Source organism: Plectropomus leopardus, chromosome 14, assembly GCF_026936395.1.
Source record: "Plectropomus leopardus strain MGB_pleo_1.0 chromosome 14, ASM2693639v1, whole genome shotgun sequence".
NCBI lineage: Eukaryota > Metazoa > Chordata > Actinopteri > Perciformes > Serranidae > Plectropomus > Plectropomus leopardus.
This window is the reverse complement of record NC_142189.1, coordinates 5,217,731-5,244,928: the sequence shown is the minus strand read 5'-3', so window position 1 is coordinate 5,244,928 and position 27,198 is coordinate 5,217,731. Positions and strand designations below refer to the sequence as shown.

Below are 27,198 nucleotides of genomic sequence, written 5' to 3'. Positions count from 1 at the left end.
TCTTTTTTAGGCCTACAGGACCGAATTATTTAATTATGGTTTCATCACTTAACTATTTAATCAAAATTAGGAATGAATGACTTACCAACAGGCGGCGGCTGCACCTGTGTCTCCACTTTGACCTCCACCACAGACAGCATGACGGTGCTGTTGTGGCGTTTGGACAGGGCATTGATGATGGCGCTGGCCGCTCTCTGGATCTGTCCACGATCGCTGTCCTTCGACCGCCCGTCCTGCTCAAAGGACTGCACAGAGAGACAGAGAGACAGAGATGAACGGCAGGAATCAATTTGTTTTATATTTTACAATAAAAATTCCTTATTACATTATTTATTTATGTTTTATCTCTCTTCCTCTACTCATTTTTCTGCTCTTACTTTATCAGTTCTTTATCTTTCTGACGTCCTTTTCTCGACATCTTTTCATGTTTTATTTGATTTAGTTGTTCATCTATCTCTTATTTATCTGTTTATCTCATTTTCTTGTTTTAATCCCACTGATGTGACATCGTCTTCTTATATTATCTCATATTTTTTCGTCTTTTATTGCCTTTTTTCTTATATTTTCTAAAACTCATATTTTCTAAAACTTTATTCATTCGGTACTTTAACTGCTTTTTGAGATCAGCCTGTTGGAAAAGAATCCCTGCTCTTTGCTGATTTACTTTTTTAAGGAAGTTTAGATCATTTGAAAGTCAATTTTCAAGACAAGGGAACCAAATGCTTGAATAACGTAACGAAAAGTCAATTTTAAGATTATGAGTGCAGAAGCATGAAGTTTAGTGAAGAAGCTGACAGCACAGATCAGTCAGGACAGTAGAGAAAGAAAATAAAGCCCATTTGGCAAACGGTCAGAGTCTGGCTCGAGGCTACGCAGGACAACAAAAAAAGAGAAAGAAAAAAACACATTCATCCGTCAGAATAAAGAGATTCTCATCCTAACATCTGGCAGGCTGCGGACCCCCCCGCTGAGACCACAGAGGGTGGAGTTAATTGCCTAATAAGGTGCTGAGGGTGAGAGCAGGGAGGTGGCGGGGGGACAGAGGGGGATTAGCTCTGTGCTGTGCAGTTCAATTAGGACAAACAATAGAGAACAGGCCAGCTGTGCTCCCCGCTCGGCCGGGGACAAACACTCCTCTTTTCTTCTCCTGAGAAAATCAGCAGCTCATTCACACACCTCTAATCCCGCCCCCAAACTGACTGACAGACCACATCACAGCGACACCAGGCCGAGCGTCCGACCTCAGAGTATGTCTCAGAGCGTGTCTGAGTGATCTCTATAAACACATATCTGCACATGTATGCAGATTCTGACGGTAACGGCACAGGATTTTGGTTTCGGAAGCGTTCTGGTTTTCCTTTGTAGCCGGGTATTATTGACCAATCAAGTTTGAGCGGGCGGTGGCTGCCTGCAGGTAATCAGTCCACGTGAAGAGCAAAAGAGGCAAAATGCATTGGCCGAAATGCTATTTTTGATGACTTTCTCACTTTTTTTAGCGATTTTAAAATTTATCTGCATCCATATGCAGATATCTGCTACAGAAATCATCCGAATTGTCTCTGGATCTGTCTCATGTTGCTCATCAAGCTGTAAACAATGAAGAGGAGGTCTTGGCTGGGATATTTGCTGGTTATACTGGATCTGGAAATTTAGAAGCTTTATTGTCGTCAGACGATAGCAGTGAGTTCGTGTTTGAGTAACCAAAATCATCATCTCATGAAAGTTGGCTTTGAAAGCTTTGCAGTGTTTTGTAGAATTTACTGTTTATTTCTAGTGAAGAAAATATTGTTTTTAATACACAGGTAATGTATTAGCATTAATGTTATTTTATTTTTATCATAATAAACTCATATCATAAATTGATATTAGAGTAAAATTTTTGAAGATGCCAGTGTTTCGCCCACACATTGTTATACGTGTTGCGGCCCGTCACGGTTAAAACATCTGCCGCCACAAACAGATTTTCTCATTTTGGAGCTGGACTGTTTGTTAGAAGCACTATTGGGATATTTAAACCATTAAGGTATTTCCAGTTTACACCACACTCTCTAAGTGCAGAGCGCACAGAGAACGTGAAACTTTACGTTCATTCTGCTGTTCGAAAGTTTGCATTCACTCAGCAGCAGCTGCATCCATCAATCTGATCTGATCTGATCTGATTATCTCAGAACAGATCGATCAATTATCATCCCTGTGATTCAAACTTCACAAACTGTGTCAGGGACCCGAAAATAACTCAAATTTAGAGAGGAAACACAGAACGATACAAAGGGACAAACAGGCAGTTAACAAAAAAAAAAAAAAAAAGAAATTTCACTGTTGCCAAACCACAACAAACAGAACAAAAAAGAGCATTTGTTTGGGATTATTTTCAGCTGCGGATTAATCCACATTTGGTGCTCTAGTGGGTATTTGGAGCAGAAGAACAATGAATGTGGGACTGAGTCAAAATAAACTACAATGTGATATGTGGTACTACACTATTATTATTACTACTTATATGACCTTTAACCCTTTGAAACCTGCATCAGTTTCGCCTTTCACAAGTATTTAAACCTTTGAATTTAGAGAAAAATGTCCAGAAAACTATATTCTTTTATTATATTATATTCTTTTTGCTAATTTTCAGGTAATTTTTTTTTTTTAATTTCTTGATACTTTTTGTGTCATTGCTTCTTAAGTTGCGTTGTCTTCCTCCTGTGATTTTGAAAAAAATCAAGCTCCAGGTTTTATAAGGTTAATGGAATGAAAAGAGAAGGTTAATTTGGGTCGAACAAATGTTTAATAATGACTGAAGTTTGAAACCATTTTTTAAATTGTGTATTTTTAAATGTGTATAAAGTCTGTCAGGCAGTTAAAAGGAGAAGAGATGCATCTATTTTTTTGTTTTTGTTTTTTCCAGTACTGTAGATGAGTAAATACACGGTATGATGACCTCACACCACAGTACACAGTCTCATGGCACACTGCTGCAGCCCGAAGTACACTTAAACTTTGTCCTGTTTAGAGGACGTTTTGACTGTCCTGCCTGATGAAAAAAATCTAACTTGATCCTTGAGGTTTCATGTCTCACCGTCTCTTCCAAATATTTTTGCTAGAGCTACTTTAAAAACTATTTGAAGTTCTGTTGATTTTCCTTCCAGCACGCTTGACGCAGCCTCAACATGTCAGATAAAACAGGGACGCCTCACTCTCCGAGCGAAGACAAACCGAGCGCTCCTCATTCTTTCCCACACACACACAGTGAAACATATTGAACCACTTGTTTCTTGCCCAGGTTGGAGGCCTCGCAGCAGAGCGTTTCAGGCGTTTACAAACACACCGAGAGCCTTTTGGAAGAGAATAAATCGACACAAGCGGCCGCACTCCGAGAGGCTCGCTGGGATTATAGAGATTTCACCCACACTTGGAAATGAGCGCTGACATTTTGCTGCAACACGAGTCGGCAGCGAGTGGGAGTGAGGTTTTTTATGAAAACCTTGTTGTGGGGTTTGGGTGGATGTCAGGTTCGCCACTCCTTTTCCTGTATCTGTCGCTCAGAACAGGCCTGCAAACATCAGAGGAGCGAGGACTAATCCCCTCCATTAAAAGCTTAGAGCCCCGAAGTGACTGATTTCCCCCGAGTCTGGGTGGCCGAGAGACGGAGAAGGAGGGAAGAGGGAGAAAAGAGGAGAGAGAGGAAGACAGAAAATAAAAAGAGCATGAAGAGAGATTAAAAAAAAGACAGCAACAAAGTGTAACGGAGAACAAGAAAAAAAAGGAAGCAAATGAAGGCAAGAGGTAAAAAAAAAAGAGAAGAAGAGGAAGAAGAGGGAGAGCAGAGACAAAGATCAGCAAGGTGTCCCAACAGAAAAGCTAAATCTCCTCCAGATGTTGTTAAAAGCTTCAAACGCCTCTCCCTCCTCTGTCTTTCTTCTTTTCTTTGCTCTCTCTCGTTTCTTTTATTAAAACACCGAGGGAAGGGACTGGAAACAGAAAACGTTCGCATTTACTGGTCTCCTCTGGAAACGATTTGCAGTGACAAATTAAGTGTGATTTGACAAAACGGGAGAAGAGAGGAGAGAAAGTGAGGTGGAGAGGAGGGAGCAGCTTCCAAATCTGGAGGTGTGTGTTTGTGTGTGTGTGTTACTTTGTGCCCAATATACATGCACACATTCATTTGCTTTCTGTGAGTGTTTATATATCAAATGCATTGATGTACATTATCAATGGATAATAATTTCGGGTTTGCTTAAAGTTAAGTTATTTTTCAACCTGGACCAAATTCCTCATGTTTCCCAAATTAAAATAAATGAGTTTTGTTACGATTCTAAATGTTTCTTTTTGCTGCGTCAGATGGTGGATTGTGTATCTAGATAATGTAAGACCACCACAAGGACAGTCACATTTTTATATACTATACTACATCTATGTGTGTGTGTGTGTGAGCAGGCATGTGTGTGTGTGTGTGTGTGTGTGTGTTTGCGTGTAATAATCACCATGGCGACCTCCACAGCGTCACTGTTGGAGTACGACAGGTCACAGAGGATGAGCAGCGCTCGTTCCTCGGCCAGCGTCTGAGTTACAGGAAGGTACCTCAGCTCGGAGCAGATGTTCTCCACAGTGGTGCCCTGCGACACACACACACACACACACACACACACACACACACACACACACACACACACACACACACACACAGACACACACACACAGATAAGACAGATTAGTATCTGCACTGCTGGCGAGGAACAATCAGCTTCTAATTCCTCCTAAGTCTGTTTCCGATGCAGCCAATCAGAGATCCCAGCGGGGGAGACTGTGGCTCAGATCTCAGATCAGTATCTCGTCAGAGCAACAGATTCATTTCCATTCATAAAACTTTATTCAGACGAGCCGCAGGGGGCCGGTAAAGGTTTCATGATACAGCAGTAAACAACAAAAACACCATCTGGACTAACAAGAGGGAGAAGACTCAAGCTTCATTAGAGACAGAAGACGTCTGACTCTTCAACACGACGTTTATGGAGGTTATGTCTCCCTACAGTTCCAATAATGTACTTCCATAAAATGGCCAGGAGAGGCATCTTTAAGTAAAACTAGTCCTGACTGATATTTCGCCATTTTAAAGGCACCGGTGACCCCAAAAATCAAAAATACACATTTTCCATCTCACTTGTGGCGCTATTGATCAGTCAGCCATCAGTCTGTTTTGGTGTGAGTTGTAGAGTGTTGGAGATTCGGCTGGAGAGGTGTTTGCCTTCTCTCCAATATAACGGAAATGGATGGCACTCGGCTTTTGGTGCCCAAAGCGCCAAAATAATTTCAAAAACTCAACAGCAATGTCTCTTTCCAGACATCATGAGCCAGTTACTAAAGAAAATCCACAGACCTTATTGTGAGCAGTTTCATGTAGGAACTATTTTCTTTCAACAGAACCGTATCACTGCACAGAAGGAAGAGTGCATCTACTCAGGGACAAGAGGCTCACCAAACATTGGTATGGCGTACCTCTCTGCTGAGCTGTAATGTAGACTGTAAAGCTAGAAGTACATGCACGCTTACTTCTGTGCATCAAGATGTAGTTTGGTAGATACAATGTTGTTTCTGAGGCACGGAAATCCAGAGCTCCAAATTCTGAGCAGAAGGAGGCCTCCATCTACTGCTAGCTCACCTTGGGGTATTTCAAACGTATTTTTGGCACTTCAAGCACCACAAGCTGAGTGCCATTTACTTCCATTATACTAATACAGACTACTGCTGATCTCTCCAACACTCGGCAACTCACAGCAAAACAATCAGTACAAACAGTAAGAGGAAAAATGCGATCTTTTATGTGGGGTGAGCTGTCAATTTACGGCCGCTCTCAGCTTTTTTTCCACTACTTTCAAAGTTTTTTTTTTTTCATCAACAAAGAAGACGTCCAAATCTGATCTGAAAAACTGCAGCTTCACTGACTTCTGCTCCCTCCATGATTTTGTTTTCTCAGCCTCCAAACATCAGCGTCTTGATTGGGAAGTTACGAGATGCATGGCAGAAGGCTGGACGATGTGTCAACTGCAAAGAGTCAAAAACTGACTCACATCTGTATACAGTGAAGAATGACACGTGTGTGTGTACGTGTGTGTGTGTGTGTGTGTGTGTGTGTGTGTGTGTGTGTGTTTGTGGTTGCAAGTTATTTTCTATCGACCCCAGATTGTTAACAATCCAGCAATTATCAAATGTTAACAATCCAGGGTGGGAGGAAAATGATTTCAAATGTGTTGTTATGACGTGACACATCAACAAGGATGAAAAATGACTTGATGATTGGATCGGAGGCTTGCTGGTGGTTTTCGACTGTCTCCTTATATCAGACTTACACGCTCTGGTCACAGCTGCACTCACAGGGCTGATTAAACGTCTGTCTCTTAATTTACAACAGAGTTACACCCTCTGGATTTAAAGTCCTGCTTTGATAATATAATATATAATATCAAAGCCATAAAAGTGTCATGTCTCAAACATCAACAAATATTCTTATTAACATGTTCAGGTTAAAGTGCCTTGCTCAAAGGAAGCCTAACTGACCCTGTTGTTGATGGTAGAGCCACTTAATTGTATTGTGTACAAAATGTCACAAAATTGTGAAAAACACACATTAAAATGTCCAAAGTAACATTTTCGAATTACTGTAGTTTGACCAACAGCATAAAAGACATTTTATAGATAATTTGTAATCAAATTTCAGACTGATTTTAATAAAAATCATCTTTTCTTATTCAAGCATTGCAGGAAAATATAAATGTAAATATATATATGGTCCAGTGCAGAGGTTTTTCCTTCTTTGGTCATTAGGGTGAGTTAGTTTTATGTACATTTTGTCAAAAAGTGAGTGCACGTATAAAGTAGAAAGTATTTAGTATCAGAAATGTGGACTTTGACGCAGAGGAGCTTGACTCATTTTTACAAAAAGGAGTCAAAAGATGAAGAAATTACATTAGAGAAAATTCTGTGGTGATTAAATCTTCACAAATTCAAATTTAAAAGTCATTAATTCAATGACTTTTAAAGGCTTATATTTATAAAATTGAATTTAAGATATTTGAAGACGTGTAAAAGATACAATAACGAATAACCATATCAAAACTGCACGTCTTACACGGAGAGCCCCTCACCTGTGGCACTTTGTCCTTTTTGAAGATGAGCGTGATGCGAGCACAGCTGTTGTCAAGGTAACCACTGTTGGGCTCACACTGGGTGTGCAGGGGTGTCGGGGGGTCGGGTGTCGAACACACGCCCCACTGGTGGCAGGGCGGCGAGAAGCAGGTGAGAAACTGATGCTCCACACACTCGTGACCTCCGGGGCAGGATGGAGCGTTTGTGTCCGGTGGAGGAGGCAGAGCCTTCGGGAGGAGGCAGGGCCGGCGACCACACCTCACCTGGAAGATCGTGGATTCAAGTCATTCACTGGTTTTAACTTGTGTGTCACTCACAAAACTTGCTGCCTAACAGTGTAACAATGATCAGAATTCAACATTATTATTGATTATTTTGGTGAAATAACAGTCCTCCCTGAGCCTGACCTTGGAGCAGCGAACGTATCCGTTGACACACTGGCAGGCGTTACACTCCTCCTCCCACCTGCTGCCGTGAGGAAACTGCAGGCCGGCATGACGACACGACTTCCCGAGTCCGATGACTGGAGAGAGTGAAAGAGAGGATGAGAACAAAAGGAAGTGGACCCGTTGTCTTCACATTAACTTAACCATATATGTGCAGCAGGAAATCAACCAAATAATAAAGTCACTGTAACACCAATATTGTGACTGAGCCTTCTGGTACTCACACTCCTGACAGCGAGGTCCGGCGTGTCCTGGAGGACAAACGCAGCGGTAGCCATTGATTTCATCCATGCACGTTGAACCCTCAGCACACGGAGAAGACTGACACTCGTCTATATCTGTAAAAAAAAACACAAACCCGTTAAACTGAATTAGTATGTAGAGCATAAAGTGCAATTATCTTCCATGTGCAACTGATGTAAAATTTTGTTAAATGTTGAGATTGCAACTTGTATTTTTACTACTGTAACAATTTCCCCCACTGTGGGACTGATAAAGGATGATCGAATCTTATCTTATTAACATGCAGGACCTTCAAGGGATCAGATCTTTTGAAGTAGGATTGTATGAGAAACTTGATCCATAGTCAGCATATTTATTGCAGTAAATGTTGGTCTGTTTGCCCCCAAGTTTGGAGAAGCAGGCAGGAGCATCGGCCGGCCAGACTCCATTGAGAAAAATAGTAATTTTAGCTCATCAAACACAAGAGCTGCTAGTCTACCGCTGCATCGATTAGTGTTTGTTTGTGTTGTGAGACTTTAGTGAATCCAAACTAAACCTTTTGAATGTAAAGGTCACATTATAACACGAGCTAATCGAGCCAGAAGTAGACTAGAAAGTCACGTGTTGAATGATGATATATCACTGTTTTTCTCAATGGAGTCTGGCTTTCCAGAGAGCAATATAGCAGCTTCAAATTCCAATCAGAAATTGCTGTATGACAGAAAGGAGGAGAGGTGAAACTATTCTAAATATAGTGTACAGTTTAACTAAAATGTGCTACTGCCCCCCTGTCCACAGCAGTAAAGTGCTAAGCTTCAGTGTCGTTACTTCTGCCTGCTTCTCCAAACTGAGGGCATGCTGACGGCTATCTACTGTACAGCAGCTGGAAACACAGCGTACAGGTAACAGCTGTGATCTTGTCATTGATTTTAGTGATGAAGTACCTGCTCATCGTATGGAGAAAAGACGACCCTGCTGAGTGAAAGAGTGCCTTTTCAGTAGCACAACAACATTTCTCCCATCTTAATTCATACATTTCACCCAGGTCTTATTTGCATTGTTGATTTCTCCTTCAAGTCTCTCCGAGCTTAACTTTAGCTGAGAAAAAAAAACTGAGCTTTGAGAGGTTTGAATGTTGTATTCAAATATCTTCAATGAGTGATAGAATTCAGGGGATCGCTCTTTGCACAAAGAGGTTTATAGCAGTTTGGTTTGAAACGCTTCAATTGGATAACACTCAGGCTCTGAAAAGGCTTTTATGAAGAGATTTCTCCCAGAGGGCTGCAGGAGAGCGCACCGACCTGTCTGCCGAGCCTCAGCTCTGACCTCGGCTCAGCGCTGAGGCGAGAGGTTAAGACCGTCTTCCTAAAAGGCTTCCTAATCTGTCGCCCTGAAACAATCGGCTCACGCTCCCCCGCAGCGGCCTTTCACCTCTGACCCCCCGCCCACCTGACCCCTCCACACGCCCCCCTCTGGTTCCCAGGGACTCACTGATGCGGCAGTCGGGTCCGGCGAATCCGGGGGCGCATTCGCAGCGAAACCAGTTCACTCCGTCGACACAGATGCCGCCGTTGTAGCTGTGGAAATCAGAGAGACGGAAAAATGTGAATCATTGCTGCAGCAGGTTTAAAGAGACTGAAATAGTGAATTCCTTCTAAGTTTCCTCCTTGAGGGCAAATATGTTCAGCCCCCCCCTTTCAGATGGGCTTTTAGAAAAACATAAATCAACACTTAATCATTTCATGGGAACTTCATTTGCAGATAACTTTGATACTGAGAACCCTGGTGTTGACGTTCTAGCTGGAAAAACTTCTAAAGGATGAGTAATGTCGGTTCATGTCTGTCACGCCTCCAATGAACCGCTCAAAAGTTATCAGTGTGGACTGATAACCTGCCATCTAAGAGATTCTTTAACGATACAGTTCAACCCCAAATGCAAAAATGTGTGTTGTTCCTCTTAACTGCGGTCTTATTTTTATTTATTATTCTAGATCGTTGGTGATACTGTTAGTGGGTGTAGTTTGGGAAAAACAAAAAATAGTTCATCCATGACAAGGTCTGTAGATTATCTTGAATAATCGGGTCATAATTTTTGGAAAGAAATATAACTGTTGAGTCAGACTGCAACTAATGATTATTTTCATTATCAAAAATTTGTCGCAGTTTTCCAGAGCCCGAGGTGACATCTCGGTGTCCAACCAACGGCCCAAAGCCCAGAAACTATCCCTTAACTATCATTAACGACAAAGTAAAGCAGGGAATTCTTATATTTATGAAGCTGGACAGGCAAATGTTTGACTTTTTTGCTTGAAAAGTGACTGAAATTATAATAAAATAGTTGACGATTTAGTTTCTTAAAAAACTGACTTATCGATTACTGGACTAATGGTTGCAGCTCTACTGCAGAGTTTTTAAAAAGATTTTTTGGTGCTTTGAGCACCGTAATCTGAATGCCATCTAGTTTCATTCTACTGAAGTGAAGGCAGACATCTCTACAGTCAATATCTCCAACACTCTGCAACTCACACCAAAACAATCTAGACTGATAAATAGTGCAACAGGTTAAAGACAAAATATGTATTTCTATTTTTGGATTAACCAAAAAAGTCCTGCAGAATTTCAGTGGAAATTAGACCTTTAACTGTGTCTCATCCTGCTCACTGTGCTGCATGATGTAAACTCAGCCAACTGTCATAATTCGGGTTCCCTCATATTCTAATAGTTCCTTAAAAGGAGTTCATGTGGAAATAGTAATTCTCCAAGAAGTTTCATAAAGTTTCAATGACTCAACTTCATCGACATAACTTCCCTTTTCTGTCTAAGATCTAATTTAAGAAACTTATCGTCTGTGTCAACTGCGCTCTTACATCATTTCACTACAATTACCACAACATTACATCTTTTCAAGAAAACTTCTTTGGAAATGACACTTAAAATTATAATTATCATGAAATTATCATGAAAGCAGAGAGGTGAAGTTATTACCCAGGGTTTCTGTTGGTTTAGTTCTGACAAAAACTTTATATTTATTTGCTTTAACAACCATCTTTACACCAAAGTACAACTACTGAAACATCTACACTATACAGGTGGCTGTAAGGCCACATTAACCCCTTGAGGTCAGTAACTCTGATAGTTTGTCTCATGTTTTGCCCTCTGAGCCACAAACTATCAGACTCTCTTTTCCCGCAGAGTCTGCAGAGACTCTGAGTGTCAGCAGGCTGAAGCTGATCCCTGATCAATGTCCAGACTTCATATGTAAATCCCCGCTGACCACATACTGAGCGCCCGACACCTCCACTCCTCACAGCTACCCCCAGGTCGAGGCCGGTGAATGGTGAGAGGGGCGACTCTTCACACTTTCCTGCCCCCCCTCTCCCTCTCTAAACCACCACTAATCCACCTGTCAGTCACTGTAGAGGAGGGTGAGGAGGAGAAGAGGGGGAGGCTTTTGTCCTGGATAGCACATTTGATCCAGAGAAGCTGTCAAAAGTCCCTGGTTGTTCTCTGGTTGTGTGTCGTAGCAATTTTGTAAAAAAAAAAAAACTATAAAAAAAAATAGAAATAAAAACTGGCTAGGTAAGGCTCCAGCCCACCCAGTGACCCTTGACTGGATAATTAGTTACAGTTACTGAATGAATGAAAGATAAAAACACTAATCAGAATCTCCTAAAACTCAAGTTTATGTCTTTAAAGGCATACTCCACGCACAAAATGACATTTATTTATCAATAATTCAACCTGTGTTATGTTCAATGTGTGAAGAAAACTTTTTTCACATCCTCTATGGTGAATGAAGAATCAAAATATGGAGAAAATTCTTGAAAATACATAAAAACGTCTGTTAACAAATTTCCAAAGAACTCGTGCAATAGAATCCAAGTCTCATTTATCCTGTCGTATGCTCAGTACTTCATAAACAAATGCATTCTCGCTCAAACGTTACAATATATCACTGAACTGAAAATAAAACTATCATGTGCTCTTTGAAACCAGACTTCATTGACAAAATTACTAATTTCAGCTTACTAAACACAGGAGCTGCTGATCTGCAGCTGCCTCAATCAGTTCTTTGTTTTTGTGTGACTTCGGCATTTAAAAAATTTAGTTCTGATTTACCAAAGTCAGACAATAACATTAACAAACTACGGATCGAGGCAGTGGTAACCAGCAGCTCCTGTGTTCAGCATGATTAAATTACTGTTTTTGTCAGTGGAGTTTGAAGAGAGCATAGAGACTTTTTCTTCAGTTCTCAGTTGGAAGGAGCAGTCTGTTGAGGGAAATACTGAGCAAATGACTCAGATATATTTCCAAGCATGTTCTCCATTTTTTTATATTTTACTTACAATGTAGTCATGTTAGAAAATCATGTTTTCTCCAAAAATTCAACATAACAGGGTGAGTAACCGATATGAAATTGGTCTTTTGGGGGTAGAAGTATTTCTTTAAATGGCTTGTTCTATCCAACCAAGAGTCCATACACAAAGACGTTGAATTTACAATTATAATAATCTGAAAAAAGCAGCAAATCCTAAAATCTGAGAAGCAAAAACCAGCGAATGCTCTACATTTTCATTTACAATCTTAAAGACATAAAATCAGATGTTTAAGCGTGAGAGTCACTCGGAGACCTTGTAGCTCTGTTTTATATTTTCAAGTCGAAACAATGCATCTCTGGTTGTTGGAATTTATCCAGAGTGACTCACCAAAGATGCAAATGTCAACTGGGCTGCTGTTTTAAGATTAATGGCAGCGAAGCGAGAATCAAAGATGCCGCACCCAGCAGAGATTAATAGTCAGTAGAATTTAGGGCTGCAGTTCAGACCACCTTGGTTGAATCAATTCTCAAGATCAAGTGAGGTCAAGTTGAACTTTCTATTAAATAACATAGAAAAGTGAGTCATGCTCAACACCAAAAATGGATTAAGTGGTGCAGATTTGTCCGCACAGCTTCTGTACTGAATGCCTTATGGTCCAAATGATCAATAAAAAAGATGTTTGAAACATAAACAGGTTTCTACAGGTGAAATTCTGCTGTTTGTGGCACCAGTTTAGAAGAATTCAACTATATGAGAGAGAGATTGTGGAAACCATGTCAGAAAACTGCAGCTAACAGCATCAATGGACCCTCTCCCCAACCACGACAATAACCAAAAATTATTTATTTATTTTTTAAATAATAATAATTCAGTTTGATAATGACAAAAATTCTGACTCACCAGGGATGTGGATTGCAGTCGTCAGCATCTGCAAGAGAGACATAGATAAACAAATTAATGAGTTCCAAAATTCCTCAGATCTGAGAATAAATTACTTTAAATGAACTATTTCAGGCTCAAAATAGATAAAATTGACCAAAAAAAGTGGCTCATTATTAAATAAAATTCTCAGATATTTCCGCGACTTTTAGGAGCTCTACAAGCAAGTTCACGTCAACATCGGTGTCGTCATTACGAAAGGGAAAATAAGATGTGTCGGATATCCCTGATTTATCTAACTTGGCACTAAATCATTTCGGAGCTTCACTCTGCCAAAGTTAAGGTGATGAAACTTGAGTCTAATGAATAACGTTTTATTATAATAGTATTTATAATTTCATTTATCATGCAACTGTCTCGACTTGTCCGATGACATGATGGCTTTTAAATTGATCCCATCTCTGCGATCTACCCATCGTAACATGAAGATGGCATCCAACAGTGACATACTCTGTGCGCAGGTGAGTCCCTTCCAGCCGTCCTTGCAGATGCAGGTGAAGGCGTCTCCCCCTCCGACGCACGTCCCTCCATTCTCGCACGGACCCGAGTCACACGTGCTGTTTTTGGCTGTAACACAAAAAAAGATTGCCTTTTATTTAATGTTTTAATTCTGAGCAGCCCACAGTGGGAGTGCTGCTCTGTGACCTGCGATCACTCTCTGACAGATCATAAAGACACACTATATCATCGTATTATTACACTATTATTACCAGAGTCATAACAGAGTAATTAGAGTGCAGTCAGAGCCTGACCTGTGTTGCAGGTGCTGCCACCCCAGCCTGAGGGGCAGCTACACAGGAAGGAGTCTCCGTGGTCGTAACAAGTCCCTCCATTACTGCAGGTAGTGGAGTCGCACTGGCTCTCCCCTGAAACGAGGCCGCATGGGAAAAAGATTTCAAACATTTGACTCCTTGCCAGTGTGGAGTAGCGATTACTTCAGCTGTACTTTGGAGTACAGTTCAGAGACGCCGTCAGAGAGGGAGAACAAGCCTGCACAGCAGCCAGCAGTGAGGACATCGTGCCTCAGAAAGAAGATTAAGAGGCTGAGGTTGTTAAAAAATATAAGACCTGACATGTTGGAGAACACTGAAACTGAGGACAAAGACACTTCTCATGGGCTTTACTTGGATTTTTGTTCACTTACCGCACAGTAACTATAAAAGTCTCGGTGAAAGACGTTTTGAGAGTATCTAGCTTCTGTATTGTTTTGAATATCTGAGTGAAACAGGACAGGTCGGTTGGATAAAATGTTGAGACAAATTTTAATTGATTATTTTCGTTGAAACTGGTTGATTGAAATATATTGGTACTAACTTATGTAAGCACGTGATATTTTCTTATACAGACTGAAAACATGATTGAATTTTGATTTTGAGGGAATATGTTTGGGTAACATTTGGGTTTTTTCCAATAGCAATGCTAAAACGATACTTTTTAAACAGTACAGAGTATGGCTCGGGTCTTGAGGGAGTTGTAGCATTTATTCACGGTCAAAATAAGCTCAACATTCATTTTCTACCATCTTTAGTTCTAGCAATATCTAATCCTCTTTTACTTAATATATTGGTCTTATATTGGTAACGTGTATACAGACTACGCTGTATACACGTTACACTCCCCCACTTTCTTTTGATTGCACACTTGTTAATGTTACACACACAACCTGGCACTGTCATTAGCCACCAAAATCTGTGTATCGATTTTGTCCAATAAGTCCCCGTCATTTAGGAGAAGGAACCAGTTTCAGTATCCAACCCCAGATTAATGAATATTAAGAAATGTGTTTTTTTAGCATATATTGTTAAAAGATAAACAAAATGGCTGGGATTAAATCATTCAAACTATGCAAATTCTTAAAATCCATCTTATAACAAAGCATGGGGATAAAATGTCCATTTAAATGTAACACATATGCACACTTCATATTATTTTTCTATAATATTATTAACAAATGCATCAACAAATTCACAGAATATTACCACAGATGTCTTTATCTCTCACCCACATGCACACTAACTCACGTGAGTGGCAGGTCTTTCCTTTCCAGTTGTCTACACAGTGGCAGTAAAAGTCATTTAGCAGATCGACACACTGGCCTCCGTTCTGACAGGGGTTCTTGTTGCACTCATTCACATCTGGAACAAAGTCAAACAGTGGATCAGTGTAATCCCTTTAGCTATTGATTCCTGGTTCATTTGAGCTTTTAATAACATACTACTAGCAGCTCTGCTAGAACCTGGTACAATGCATCTCACCTTGTTTTATATAAGGCTAATGTTTTATTGTGTCCCTGTCTAAATAAAATTACATATGCAGAATATTACTAAGAGTGCTATGTTAGTATTTGCTTGTTATAATATAAACATAAAATATTTTATATAAATCATAAGTCCCACTGAATTATTTCTGCTTTTTGATCAGTTTTCCTTTTCTAAATGGTAATATAAGTAACTGCGTCATCTGCAAATGTGCTCACTGAACAATGTAAATACTAGTTACAAAAAGATTTAGAATCAGGCAGCTGGTTAAGTTGCCACATTTCCGTTTGCTTTTATCCCCAAAACAAATTCTCCATTGTTTTGTCTTCCATAAGATTGTCAGACTGCTGATCTTTCCTCTGCTGCTGGAGGCCAGTGATGGATTCTCCCAGGATCTCTGACTCACAGGCAGCACAACTTAGAAAGACTCTTCCCTGAAATTTGCATGTCTGTGCTGTTGCTCACATTGACCCTAAAAAAACCCTGCTCTCTCAGACATACACACCCACACACACACTGACTCACCAACATCACATAGACTGCCCTCCCAGCCACCTGGGCACACACACTCGAAGGAGTTAATGCCATCGATGCAGGTGCCTCCGTTCTTACAGGGAGATGACGCACAGTCATTAATGTCTGCAGGCAAAGAGGAGATATTCACAGATTTCAGGTTATTTAATTTAATGTTTGCACTTAGTGATTCATTTTTTCAAGAAGGATAAAAAATGTAAAAGAATTCCAAATATTCACAATTTTTGTTTTATTTTGTTCCTACATGAACTTTTTGTTTGCTCAAGTTTTAACCCTTTCAAATCTGGATTGACATCAGTTTACTTGTACAGCATTCAGGTAACTTTCATAAGCCATTTGACCCTTTGAAACCTGAGCAAATTGCTGTGATTTATTTCGATAAAAGGGAAAAAAGGCAATGAACTACGTGGTAAGATATGTTCCTCAAATTGCAAGAAATAAGTAAACTGTCACAAGAAAATTACCCAAAAAGTAGTTGAAAAAAGGGAGAAATATCCTGAAAACTATATATTTAAAAAAATAATAATTTTATATTTCAAATCATGTTACAGGAAAAAATAAAATAAAAAAATATATAAAACAAAGACATTTTTTGTATTTCCAGCACATTTCAGGGTCATTTTTTTGTTTTTTATTTATTTTTTTGTGCATATTTTCAGGTAATTTTCTTGTAACGTTGTTATTAATTATTGCTAACTTTTGGGCCATGTCTTGTTAAGTTGCATGTTGCCTTCTCCCCATGTTTTTGACAGAAATTAAACCAATTTGCTGAAATTTCAAAGGGTCAAGAACAAAAATTTCAAAAGTGTGCTGTGAGACTACAAAAGCAAAAATTGTAATCAGATGTGGAAAATAAATTAGCAATTTCCCGTTTATGTTTTCCTCTGGATTTCCTTTTTTACGTCTGCTGCACACTCAACCAAGAGTGATGTTAAGTGAAACTGGAGTTTGAATTACCGTAAGAATCATGTGGTTCCCAGTGATGGTAACTGAAGATAAATATAGTCTGTGTGTTATGTTGTGTTTGTGTGTGTGTGTGTGTGTGTGTGTGTGTGTGTGTGGAGAGCTAATAATGACTCACTCTCGTGGCAGTAGGTGCCAGTGAATCCCGGTTCACAGGAGCAGCTGAAGTTCCCGGCAGGGAGGCTGATGCAGTGGCCTTGGGGACCGCACACATTGGATGAGATGTGCCACACCCGCTTTTGGGTGTCATTGGTGGCCACTGCTACTGTGCAACTGTCAATCACTTGAGGTGACAGAAATGGGGATAATTAGGGATTGTGATTAGCATTCTTTCAACTTAGTAATGTAAAGAACAAAAAATAGATTCTACTTTTCCAGTTTTCTGCACAAATTCAACATAACATAGGCTGAGTAATTTATATACAAATGTCTATTTGGCGGTGGGGGGTGAAGTATTCCTGTAAACTTTATCTTAAAATAATAGATAAAAGGATGCTCCAGGTGCTGTGTTACCTTCACACTTGTTGGTCTTGCAGTGGTCCTTGAGCTCTGAACAGGTTTTGCCCTCGTAATCGTCGGGGCAGCTGCAGTAGAAATCCCCTATCAGACTGTGACACTGAGCCTTATTGTGACATGGGTTGGGGCTACAGGGGTCATTCTGCACCTGCAGATGGAAAACAGGGAGTTAGAAATAAATCTGAAGTGTAAGCACTAAACTGTTACTTTTACTAGCTGAATCCAGTCCTCACCTCACAAGTTGTACCAGAGAAGCCCTGCGAGCATTCACACATGAACCCGTCCAGCAGGGTGTGGCAGCGGCCACCGTTCCTACATGGACTGCTGGCACAGCGGTTTCTCTGAAACTCGCAGTGCCGACCCATGAATCCTGCCTGGCAGACACACTGGTATGCTCTGGCCATCTCCTGGAGCAAGAAGTTAAAAAAAGTCTGCTGTCAGATTTCAGTAAGATGAAGATGATCAAAGTGGCAGCCCAAACAATTTCTATCTATCTATCTATCTATCTATCTATCTATCTATCTATCTATCTATCTATCTATCTATCTATCTATCTATCTATCTATCTATCTATCTATCTGTATGTCATTTAAATAAAAACATTCTGGTTTTGATCAAGCACCCAATAGCACTTGCAAATCCCTAAGACATCCTTTTATGAGACGCGTTGGATTCAGAACTCCAACACTGAGCTAAACAACAAATCTTAACAAAGCTTAACAAAATCAAAGGCAGCATATTGAACAATTCATGCATTTATATCGACCTAAACAATTCATTTATTGTGAGGCATATCATTGCTATCAGCTGATATTGGCTTAAAAATGAAGTTAAAATGAACTTTTTAAAATGACATCGGACTTGCCAACATGCTGATAGTATTCAAATGCATTTCCACAATAAATGAAATTTACATACAATGAAAAGCATTGCATTTCATGTCTCCATTTGCTGTTGGGCCATCATGATAAGAGTATGCAAAATATGATGTTAATTCCACTGCAGAAGAGACTTGATGATCACTAATATTAAGTAAGGAAAAAAGTGGATATATCGATAGTGATAATGGTATTAGTTACGGCGAATGAGTTGTTATATATCCGCATATCAAATATCAACAAAAAATCCATTATCGTGCATCCCTACCTGTTTATGATCAGGTTTTTGGAGTATCCTGTTTATGTGTTTGAGCACGTATATTCAGTTTTTAAAAACTCTAAAAGAAACAGGTTGTATATGGGGAATATGAATAACCGGGTTACTTTGTGCTCATGTAAACATAATGCCTGAATATGACCATAACCTGGATAAACCCCTTAAACATGTCCATGTAATAGTGCTCAATCTGAAATTGTAAGAATAAATACATTTTAGCCAAGCACTGTCGATTACAACAATGTTCCCATGTTTTTTTATTTTGGGGATAAATGGGTCAATAAGCAATGGACAACTATTGATGCCATTTCAATTCAGCCTTGTGTTTATGATAGTTTAACACTAAATCAGGTAGTATTCATTGTATTCATGTTTGTGTCAAAATATTTACTTGCGCTTGCACCTGACAGATCCTTATTTTATTCTCTAGAGAACTAATATCAGAAAATGAAAAAAAACCTTTCAGGGAGAACACGTTGGTAACCAGTGTTTCATAATACCCTTGAGCAGACTGAATGCTCTGACAGGTATTGTGATTAACAGCTATGATCGTGTTCCAACTCCATGACGGCATCATGTCACATTTACATGTGTCTAAACTCAACAAAGACCTCAGTGTTTTTGAAAGCCGTAAAAACGTCCACGTTTGACATTTGTGAATCTCACCTTGCAGGTCCCTCCGTTCTGACACTGACCGTGGCAGCTTTTTATATCTGAGCAGAAAATACACAGAGAAAACATCAGGTTTGTGTTTGACAAGTTGGGAAAGTGGAACATGCATCAGTGCTGGAGCATGCAGCTGCTACAGAGAGGGGGTCGACACAACCGAAGCAAAGGGGGTCCACGCCCGAGGAAATGTCAGACGCAGATTCACAGGTGCGGTGAGAACATGCAATTACAAAACTGCAGGAGTCAAAACTAGCCCTCAAGATTTTTCTCTAGAAGATTTACAACAGTCAGGAAAAAGGATAAAGTTTAGTCTTATAACTTGGAAGAGTTAAGCCAGGGTGTGGCAGGTAAAAAGAGCCATCTGAGAGGCAGGAGAAAGAGGAATAAATGCAGCTGAAGTCCAGATGACTCGACTAGCTAGCCTCTGTTCCACTAGTATCTTTAATTTAAAAGATTTTCTCATATGGGTGTTTTTTAAAATCCACTCCTCTCTGAAAAGCCACAACATTTTGATGTTTTCTGTCCATATTCTAAACAAATAACAAATACATAAAAGGTAATATTATTAGAAAGTTATCCAAAAAATATTGAATAATGTCCCGAACACTATATTAACAATTTTAATAATTCTATATTTAAAATATGTTACAGAAAAAAATACAGTGAAATAACAATAAAATAAATACATTTTTATCAGCACTTTTCTAGGTAATTTTTGAGTTGTCTTTGTTTTTCACCTTTTTTGTGTGTGTTTTATTCAGGTGATTTTCTCGTCATTTTTGGGTCCTCCCTTCTGAAGTGACTCATTGCCTTCTACCCGTATTTTTGAAAGAAATAAAACCAATTTGCTCAGGTTTTAAAGGGTTAAGTTAAATAAAGATCATTTTGCTAGCATTACGAGCAAAAAATGGCCAATCCTTTGTTATCAAAGCCTTATGAAGACATAGATGAAAATTGCTGGTAAAATAAGATGTAATATATATATATATATATATATATATATATATATATATTATCCAGTATAATAATACATTCAAATTTATCTTAAAATACGGACAGAAAAACCCAGAAACATGTGTCAGCTCTTCAGAGAGACTTGAGAAGTATGAGTCGTGTGAAGAAGCTGGTGGAAGAGAAGGTAGCCAGCGAAGAGGACCGGCCTCGGGTCTGACGGTGTGACTACAGGTGAGCAGAAAGAGGCTGAAGACTGAATGATTTTCTGGATTGATACTAACTGATCTCACAGTTCCGGCCCACCCATCCATGAAAGCAGCTACAGTGATATCCACCAATCAAGTTTTTGCAAGAGTAAGCATAGTTGCAAGGCTTCCCCGCACACTCATCAACATCTGCAAAATGGAGACGAGAGACACAGAGAGAATGAATCAGAGAGCCGAGGACCTGCTCAGAAACCCCGCCACCAAGCGTAGCTTCACGTCGCACAGCAAACTAAAATGACTTTTTCTCTAAACATTAGCGTTTTTTTTTTTTTTTTTTTTACAGAGATCGCACTGCAGGGCAGCTGCCATGTCCCTTTTGTGCCTATTTTGCATTTTTGCACAGAACCAAAGAAAGGCGGATGAAACACAACAGATCCTGCCTCTGGTGTGACACAAAACATGCGCGTCAGCAACGCTTTGTAAACAACAACAGTGGCATCACCTGGCAAAAACAATCGTTTATCATCTCTGTTATTTGGCGGCTGATCTCGCCCTTTGCAAGCAGCGTTATGAGCTCCTGAATCTCGCTGTTTTCTCAATTTGCGGACGTTTACGGCCCCTGTTTTTCTAACAGTTCGTTTAAAAATCTTCCATGGTGGGTCACACGTCATCAAAACATCACACGCGTACTTCCCATGATCCCGTCCTGGTAATCGTTCTGTTTATACAGACGTCGTTTCAGCGCTGGTACTTCCTCCTGTGGCGGCTTATAGGCCAAACCATCTGTCCTTCCATTCAGCTATCAGTGTTCCCGCCCTGAACAGGCAGTGTAAAAGCGGCTTCTGACTTCCAACTGTTTTATGCTTTTTGTGGGGTGAAGCTTTGGTTAACTAAAGGCCATTTCAGACACTGAATCTTTAACATTGCTGGTTTTATCTACCAGTTACAATACATACTTTGAGCTTTCAAACCAAGGTCTCTGTTACAGAAATGTTCCATAATAACTGCGCTGTCATGCTTGCACAAGATTTGACTTTTGGTGCTCTGCAGCAAATGGTGCATCAGTAAAGGAATTTAAAAATAACTTTGCGGCTAAATAACTGTTTTCTTCCTCCTCATGAGGAAAAACAACCTTCAATGGAGACACATTCTTAAAAATAGCTCATCTGACATCAGAGGAACTACAAATGAAAATGGGCTCATTTACAGTATTTCATGGGTTGTTAAATTGATTTCCTTGTGTATTACAAATGAAAAATATATGAGACGTTTACTTCAATGTGGAATGATTAAAGTCTTTCATGTGCAGATTTGAGCTTGTGTGTGGTGAAGCCTCTCTGTTAATGTGGTTGGATTCTGTTATGCCGTCAGATTGCTTTCATGACTTTTATGGGTAAACGACTCGGAGGTCTTTTTCAAACATGTAAAATTGCCAGAACATTTACAGGGTGAAGTTCATGTCTGACAGGGTTTCATGTCTTCCATGGCTCTTTTCTCACCCCCCTCCCGTCGGGGTTAATGTCTCTCTATTGCATTCCCTGAAGGCCGACCTGCGGCATTCCAAGTGGTCAGTTTCAGAGGCAGCTCTCGCCGCGCCCGCCACGCCGCCTCGCTCACTATAAACCGACACAGTGCATTAATACTACTCCCAGGAGGTAAGCGGCACCTGTTGGCCTGCTGAAACTAAACACCCAGACCCATTCCCAAAAACCCAGCCTCCCCCACTACTTCGACCCCTCCTCCTCACCCACTGTCTCCCAGGTACCACCCCGCTCCCTGAAAGGGGCAGCGTCCAGAGAAAAACACAATCCGTAACACAAACCGAAGCAATTCGTCTGCTCCTGGCGCATGTTTACAGGTTATAAAGCGTTTCCTGGCTGAGGTCGAAGGGGGTGAGGGCTCCGCTATGTCGGGGAGACGCCTCACCGTAGCGTACATACAACCCTGTTACGCCCAGTCTGGAGCCAAAGATAACCCCCCGCTGGAGTATATTTTGTCCCAAGGCTAGCAGTTGCCAGGCGGGAGGTTATTTTTAGCTTTACTCAAGTCACCTGGCTCGAGTTACAGATGATACCCAGCGAGTGTCTCCGTTGGGCGTGCATATACACAAACACACACTCATTTGAAATTAGTGGCCCTCCTGCAGTAATACTACTGGTTAAACGACACAGCAGGATAAACAGACACCCAGATATGCTGTAACTCTGCAAGCAAATGGGATTCCTGGAATGAGTTCGGACGCATGGCATTCGCTGTTGATGCAACACACACAAAAAACACACCAGAGCAAAATAACATGCAACAACTTTTTCAGGGATTTTAGAAAAATATACACATTATAAAATGTTTTCCCTCCAAAATACTCTGAATCAAATTTCAAAATACGCCTCCTGATCTGACGAAAATTTTGGCACAGACCAGTGACCCCACACAACATTTGTACAGCATCTTGTGTTATTATTGTTGATCACAACATATTAATCAATCAGTCAGTGAGATGTACCTAACTGGCAGGTCTTGCCTGTCCACTGTGGAGGACAGATGCATTCGAAGCCGTTCTCCATGTCCATGCAGGTTCCGCCATGAGCACAGGGGCTGGAGGCACACTCATCTGTGTCTGAAATGTAATAAAACCACACTGATGTTGAAGCTATCAGCACTTTAAAAACTTCAGCTAACATTGGTGACATTAATGCACAGGTGAATCTGAAAACTTTTTCTATGCATTTTGGTACTTCCTCTGCATGCATAATGCATTTCAGGTCACTGAAAACACATCTTTTATAATTAGGAAGCTTTTCAGCAAATATGTCTTCAGTATTGATGAGAAGAAAAGGAAAAAGACGTACCAAAAGGTGGGACGTAACACTAAAAAAACGATCATTTATTATACATTTTCAGCTGTATGCGACCAAACAGACTACATGTAGATCTCACTGTTTCATCTGATCTTGACTTAAGAAAGAAAAGACTTAAATAGGTTGTAAGACCCCCCTCACCTTTAGCACAGGTTGGCCCGGACCAGCCTGCAGGACAGTGACACTCAAAGCCTGAGGGGACTTCATGGCACGTCCCTCCGTTGGCACAGGGGTTGGACACACAGGCGTGCTCCGCTAGAGAGAAAAATGAACAGATAAACAGGAAAAATCAGAAATCGTTGTCCTGAATGTGACGTGGCACAAAAATGTGTATCTGGAAACCTGAATTTATTTGATTTAGAGACTCACCGATCTCGCAGTTCTTGCCAGAGTAGCCGTCTGGACAGGCGCAGTTATACTCGTCCGGCTCTGTGTTCATACACGTCCCTCCGTTCGTACAGGGCCGGTTGGTCCCACAATAGTTCAGATCTGCACAGCAAACAAAACTGATGTGACGCACTCTGTGTGTGTCTGTTTAAACACTCGGTTAACAAATCATACACAACCTGCCAGAGTGACGTTCAGGGCAGAAGACACCTGACAGCTGTGCTCAGAGATGGATAAAATGATCATGTACAAAAAATTTAAATATTAATGCAATACTTTTACTTCTCATCCCTCCGCAGATTTTTTCAGTTTAGCAGCCATACACAATAACTTGCTGTTACAGGCTCCATTTCATTTTTTCTTTTTTTCCCAGAAGCATCTGATTGTGGGTTACCAGGAAAACAATGTAAGAACATATTTACGGAAAATGTAATTTCTACTTTAGTCCCCTGCAGCTTTACCAATCACACTCTGTCCTCATGCTTCTTACTGTATGTGGCGTCAGAGGTTTTTAGCTCACATACTGGAAATCAAAAAATACTTTACAATAGCTCTGTTTTTATCTGATTTGCAAATCAAACTGTATTGTTTCACCCTTTCCTTCTTGGCCACCATCAGCTTCCATTAATTTATTTCCACACAGCATCAATTTCAGATGGAAACTCCTGAAAATGTGTTGTTTGGGGGAGAAAATCGTGTACACATTAATTCACATTAAAACAACTCAAGCAAGTTTCTGCTTATTGATTTTGAGGCTGCGTGGAAAAAATGGAGATACTCAAGCAACAAAAACAAAACACAAGAAGAAAGAAAAGCATTTAAAAAAAATCTGAAACTCTACAGCATGCTCTGGAAAACCATCACAAGTAATATTAAACAAAATATAAATTATGAAATATTATAGCTAAGATTATGAAACTATAATCTCTATTCACAGCAGGATCTCAATTAATATGCAGTTTTTCATTCATAGAGATTTGCTCAGATGTCATCTGGAACCAAAACACCCCAAAAAAAGGCTCTAATTTGTCTGTAAACAATGACAGAGGTGCACAAAGTGAGGAAGTACTGTCAGCTTGGATATCTGTTATTCGGATATCTGCCGGCTACACTGGAACCCTGGAAATATTTGCCGTTGGCCTAAGAGGCTAAATTGTCATCAGACTGATTTTAAGACAGACCTTCTTCACAGCAGACATTTCGTCTTGTTTTAGTAGGAAAAGCAGAGGTGGAACTGATAACATTAATGGCTCAGTTTCATTAAGTGTCCCAGTAAGATACACCAGTGAGCCGGCGTGCACACAACCAGGACCTTTCCAAAGTGCAATGCTGCCATCATTAATGTTAATAAATACGCCTGTTCTTTTCCAACTGTGATGAGTCAAAAAGATAAAGGTCTATTGACAAACCACTACACTAGACTTGTAAATTTACAGAAGAAATCATATTTATACTAAAATAAACCTGTAGAGAATGACCTGAAAATACTTTAAAGATGAGAGATGAACTTGACTTTTAGTACTCGTAGATAACCAAAAAGATGGATGTGTAAATATAATGTGGGTGAATAAGAGATCTGACCTTTGTCACAGAGTAGACCTCCCCAGTTCTTCTCACAGGTGCACTGCCACGGCTCGTTGCAGGTGCCGTGAACACAGCCGGGATACGGCAAGCACTCGTCGCAGAGCTGACCCTGCCAGCCGTAGTTACACCTGCAACACACAGCGGAGAGGACAGTTAGTTTACAGTGTAACACTGGCAACGCCGCTTTATTTGTACAGCACATATTGTACAACAGGGCACTTCAAAGTGCTTTACAGATCAATAAAATGTAACCGATTTACAATAAAAGAGTAAAGAAAGAAGATATAAAAGGTCAAATTAATTACAAAGTTCAAAATAAAAATAACCATATAAAATAGCAAAAGTGCAGGCAAGAGGTGTAACAATAAATAGATTATTTGAAATGATATAAAATCCAGTTTAAAAATAACTGCAGTCATTACCATGTGGAGTGGGCAGTGTAAAAAAAATGAATGTTTTTAGCTGTGATAAATACTCTACACCTAAGAGGTGATATAGTACTTTAATGTACTTCTGTGTTCCTTTCTTTCTTTACTTCCTTCCTCCCATTCTTCCTTTCCCTTATTCATTTTTTCCTGAATTATTTTGTTCCCTCTTTACTTTCGCCCTTCTCCTCTTCCTTCCTTTCTTCTGTACCACAGTTTTTCTTTCCTTCCTTCTTTAAGAAATCTGAAATCTCTAATAAGGGGAACAATATTTCCTCTTGACGCCAATTTAAACTTCACTTTCCTTCACATCTTCTCAACTATATTTTACAAAAACATTTACTGTAACTGCATGTTATGTCATATGTTTTCCACTGTTTTCTTGTTGCTTTTATTTCAGTGAAATATTTAAAAGCTTGCGCCATGGCTGATAATCAAACAACAGTTGACAGAGAACAGGGTTCAGTGGGTGCAACAGTGGCTGAGTATAGTCTTGAGTAAAATAAGGGCCTCTTTTTTCACAAGCGAGAGTGTGTTCTTATTTACAGCTCCAGCCCGAGGGAATATCAGACACACAGATGCACTTAATAACACACAGGGAGCTGGCCATGAAAAAACAGTGATAGTTACGTAGTGATAACAAACAAGTAATTTAATACTGTTACAATGTGTGAAAACACAGAGGAGCGCTTGATGTCGGGCAGCGTGCCAGCGAAACGTCCCCGGGTAAACATGAAGAATCCTGTAGGTGCCAAGGAAAGGGAAAGTGCTTTTTAACAGTTTCAACTCGTGTAACAAAGGGGGGGACTTGTTAATGCAGGACACATGCTGAGCGGACAGTTTCAGAAAACAGAGCGGAGCTGATCGAGTCGCGGCTGAGCGTCACTGCAGCAATTCGCTGGACAGAACGTCTTCATCAGGGTGAATGACACGTTTGCTGCAGTTCCTGATCTTAGGACACACGGCACCAGGGGACATTCCTGACAACATGCGTGTGTCCCATCATGCTGCTTACAACACATGCAAGCACTGATGTCAACTTGTCTTTACACTCTTAGAAATAAAGGGTTCAATGAGGTTCTACACTTTTCAGGGTGCCCAAGAGCTCACCTGGCAGAGGCCCCATATACAAAGACTATGTCCTTGCTGCAGCAGCTGTGGGTTTGATTCTCTCCTCGTTCCTTTGCTTGCATGTCTTCCCCTCTCTCCCCCCTTTGTCGCTATAGCTGCCCTATCAGAGTAAAGGCATAAAAAGCGCCCAAAAAATAATCTTTAAAAAATAGATTAAAAAAAAGAACTGTAACACCTGCGACAATTAACACATCTGCTGTTGGACAATTAACACATCTGCTGCTGGACAATTAACACATCTGCTGCTGGACAATTAACACATCTGCTGCTGGACTGTACACACCATGTGGTTATTGATTGCTTTACACTCTCAGAGCACAGAGGGTACTCTGGGCACAGAGGGAGCAGCAGAACGCCAGGCACTGTGAAAGTGAAACTTAACCTTCCTTCTGCAGGGTCTAACATTTTGCATTCATCAGCTGCTCCTCTCATCCATTGATCTGCTCTGATTTGCTCCAATAAGCTCTGAACAATCGACAGATAAAAAATGCACTA

The 27,198-nt window shown here is 40.3% G+C and overlaps 1 protein-coding gene across 2 annotated transcripts in view; it reads right to left on the bottom strand.

Moving 5' to 3' along the window:
• The window catches only part of LOC121953244 (protein jagged-2-like), a 107,645-nt gene that overhangs the window by 4,061 nt on the left and 76,386 nt on the right, over nt 1–27,198 (bottom strand). Inside the window, exons 10-29 of one of the 2 annotated variants that reach the window (XM_042500225.2) lie at nt 25,145–25,275; nt 23,546–23,665; nt 23,318–23,431; nt 22,822–22,935; nt 20,394–20,507; nt 19,156–19,202; nt 17,568–17,741; nt 17,332–17,482; nt 16,937–17,101; nt 15,847–15,960; nt 15,085–15,198; nt 13,816–13,929; nt 13,514–13,630; nt 13,025–13,052; nt 9,297–9,382; nt 7,808–7,921; nt 7,545–7,660; nt 7,137–7,400; nt 4,479–4,610; nt 86–245 (exon numbers count right to left, since the gene is read on the bottom strand). In XM_042500225.2, the coding sequence (XP_042356159.2) occupies nt 86–245; nt 4,479–4,610; nt 7,137–7,400; nt 7,545–7,660; nt 7,808–7,921; nt 9,297–9,382; nt 13,025–13,052; nt 13,514–13,630; nt 13,816–13,929; nt 15,085–15,198; nt 15,847–15,960; nt 16,937–17,101; nt 17,332–17,482; nt 17,568–17,741; nt 19,156–19,202; nt 20,394–20,507; nt 22,822–22,935; nt 23,318–23,431; nt 23,546–23,665; nt 25,145–25,275 (2,489 nt within the window). The remainder of the gene's footprint in view (nt 1–85; nt 246–4,478; nt 4,611–7,136; nt 7,401–7,544; nt 7,661–7,807; nt 7,922–9,296; nt 9,383–13,024; nt 13,053–13,513; nt 13,631–13,815; nt 13,930–15,084; nt 15,199–15,846; nt 15,961–16,936; nt 17,102–17,331; nt 17,483–17,567; nt 17,742–19,155; nt 19,203–20,393; nt 20,508–22,821; nt 22,936–23,317; nt 23,432–23,545; nt 23,666–25,144; nt 25,276–27,198) is intronic. The other variant, XM_088087528.1, reaches the window with a different exon arrangement.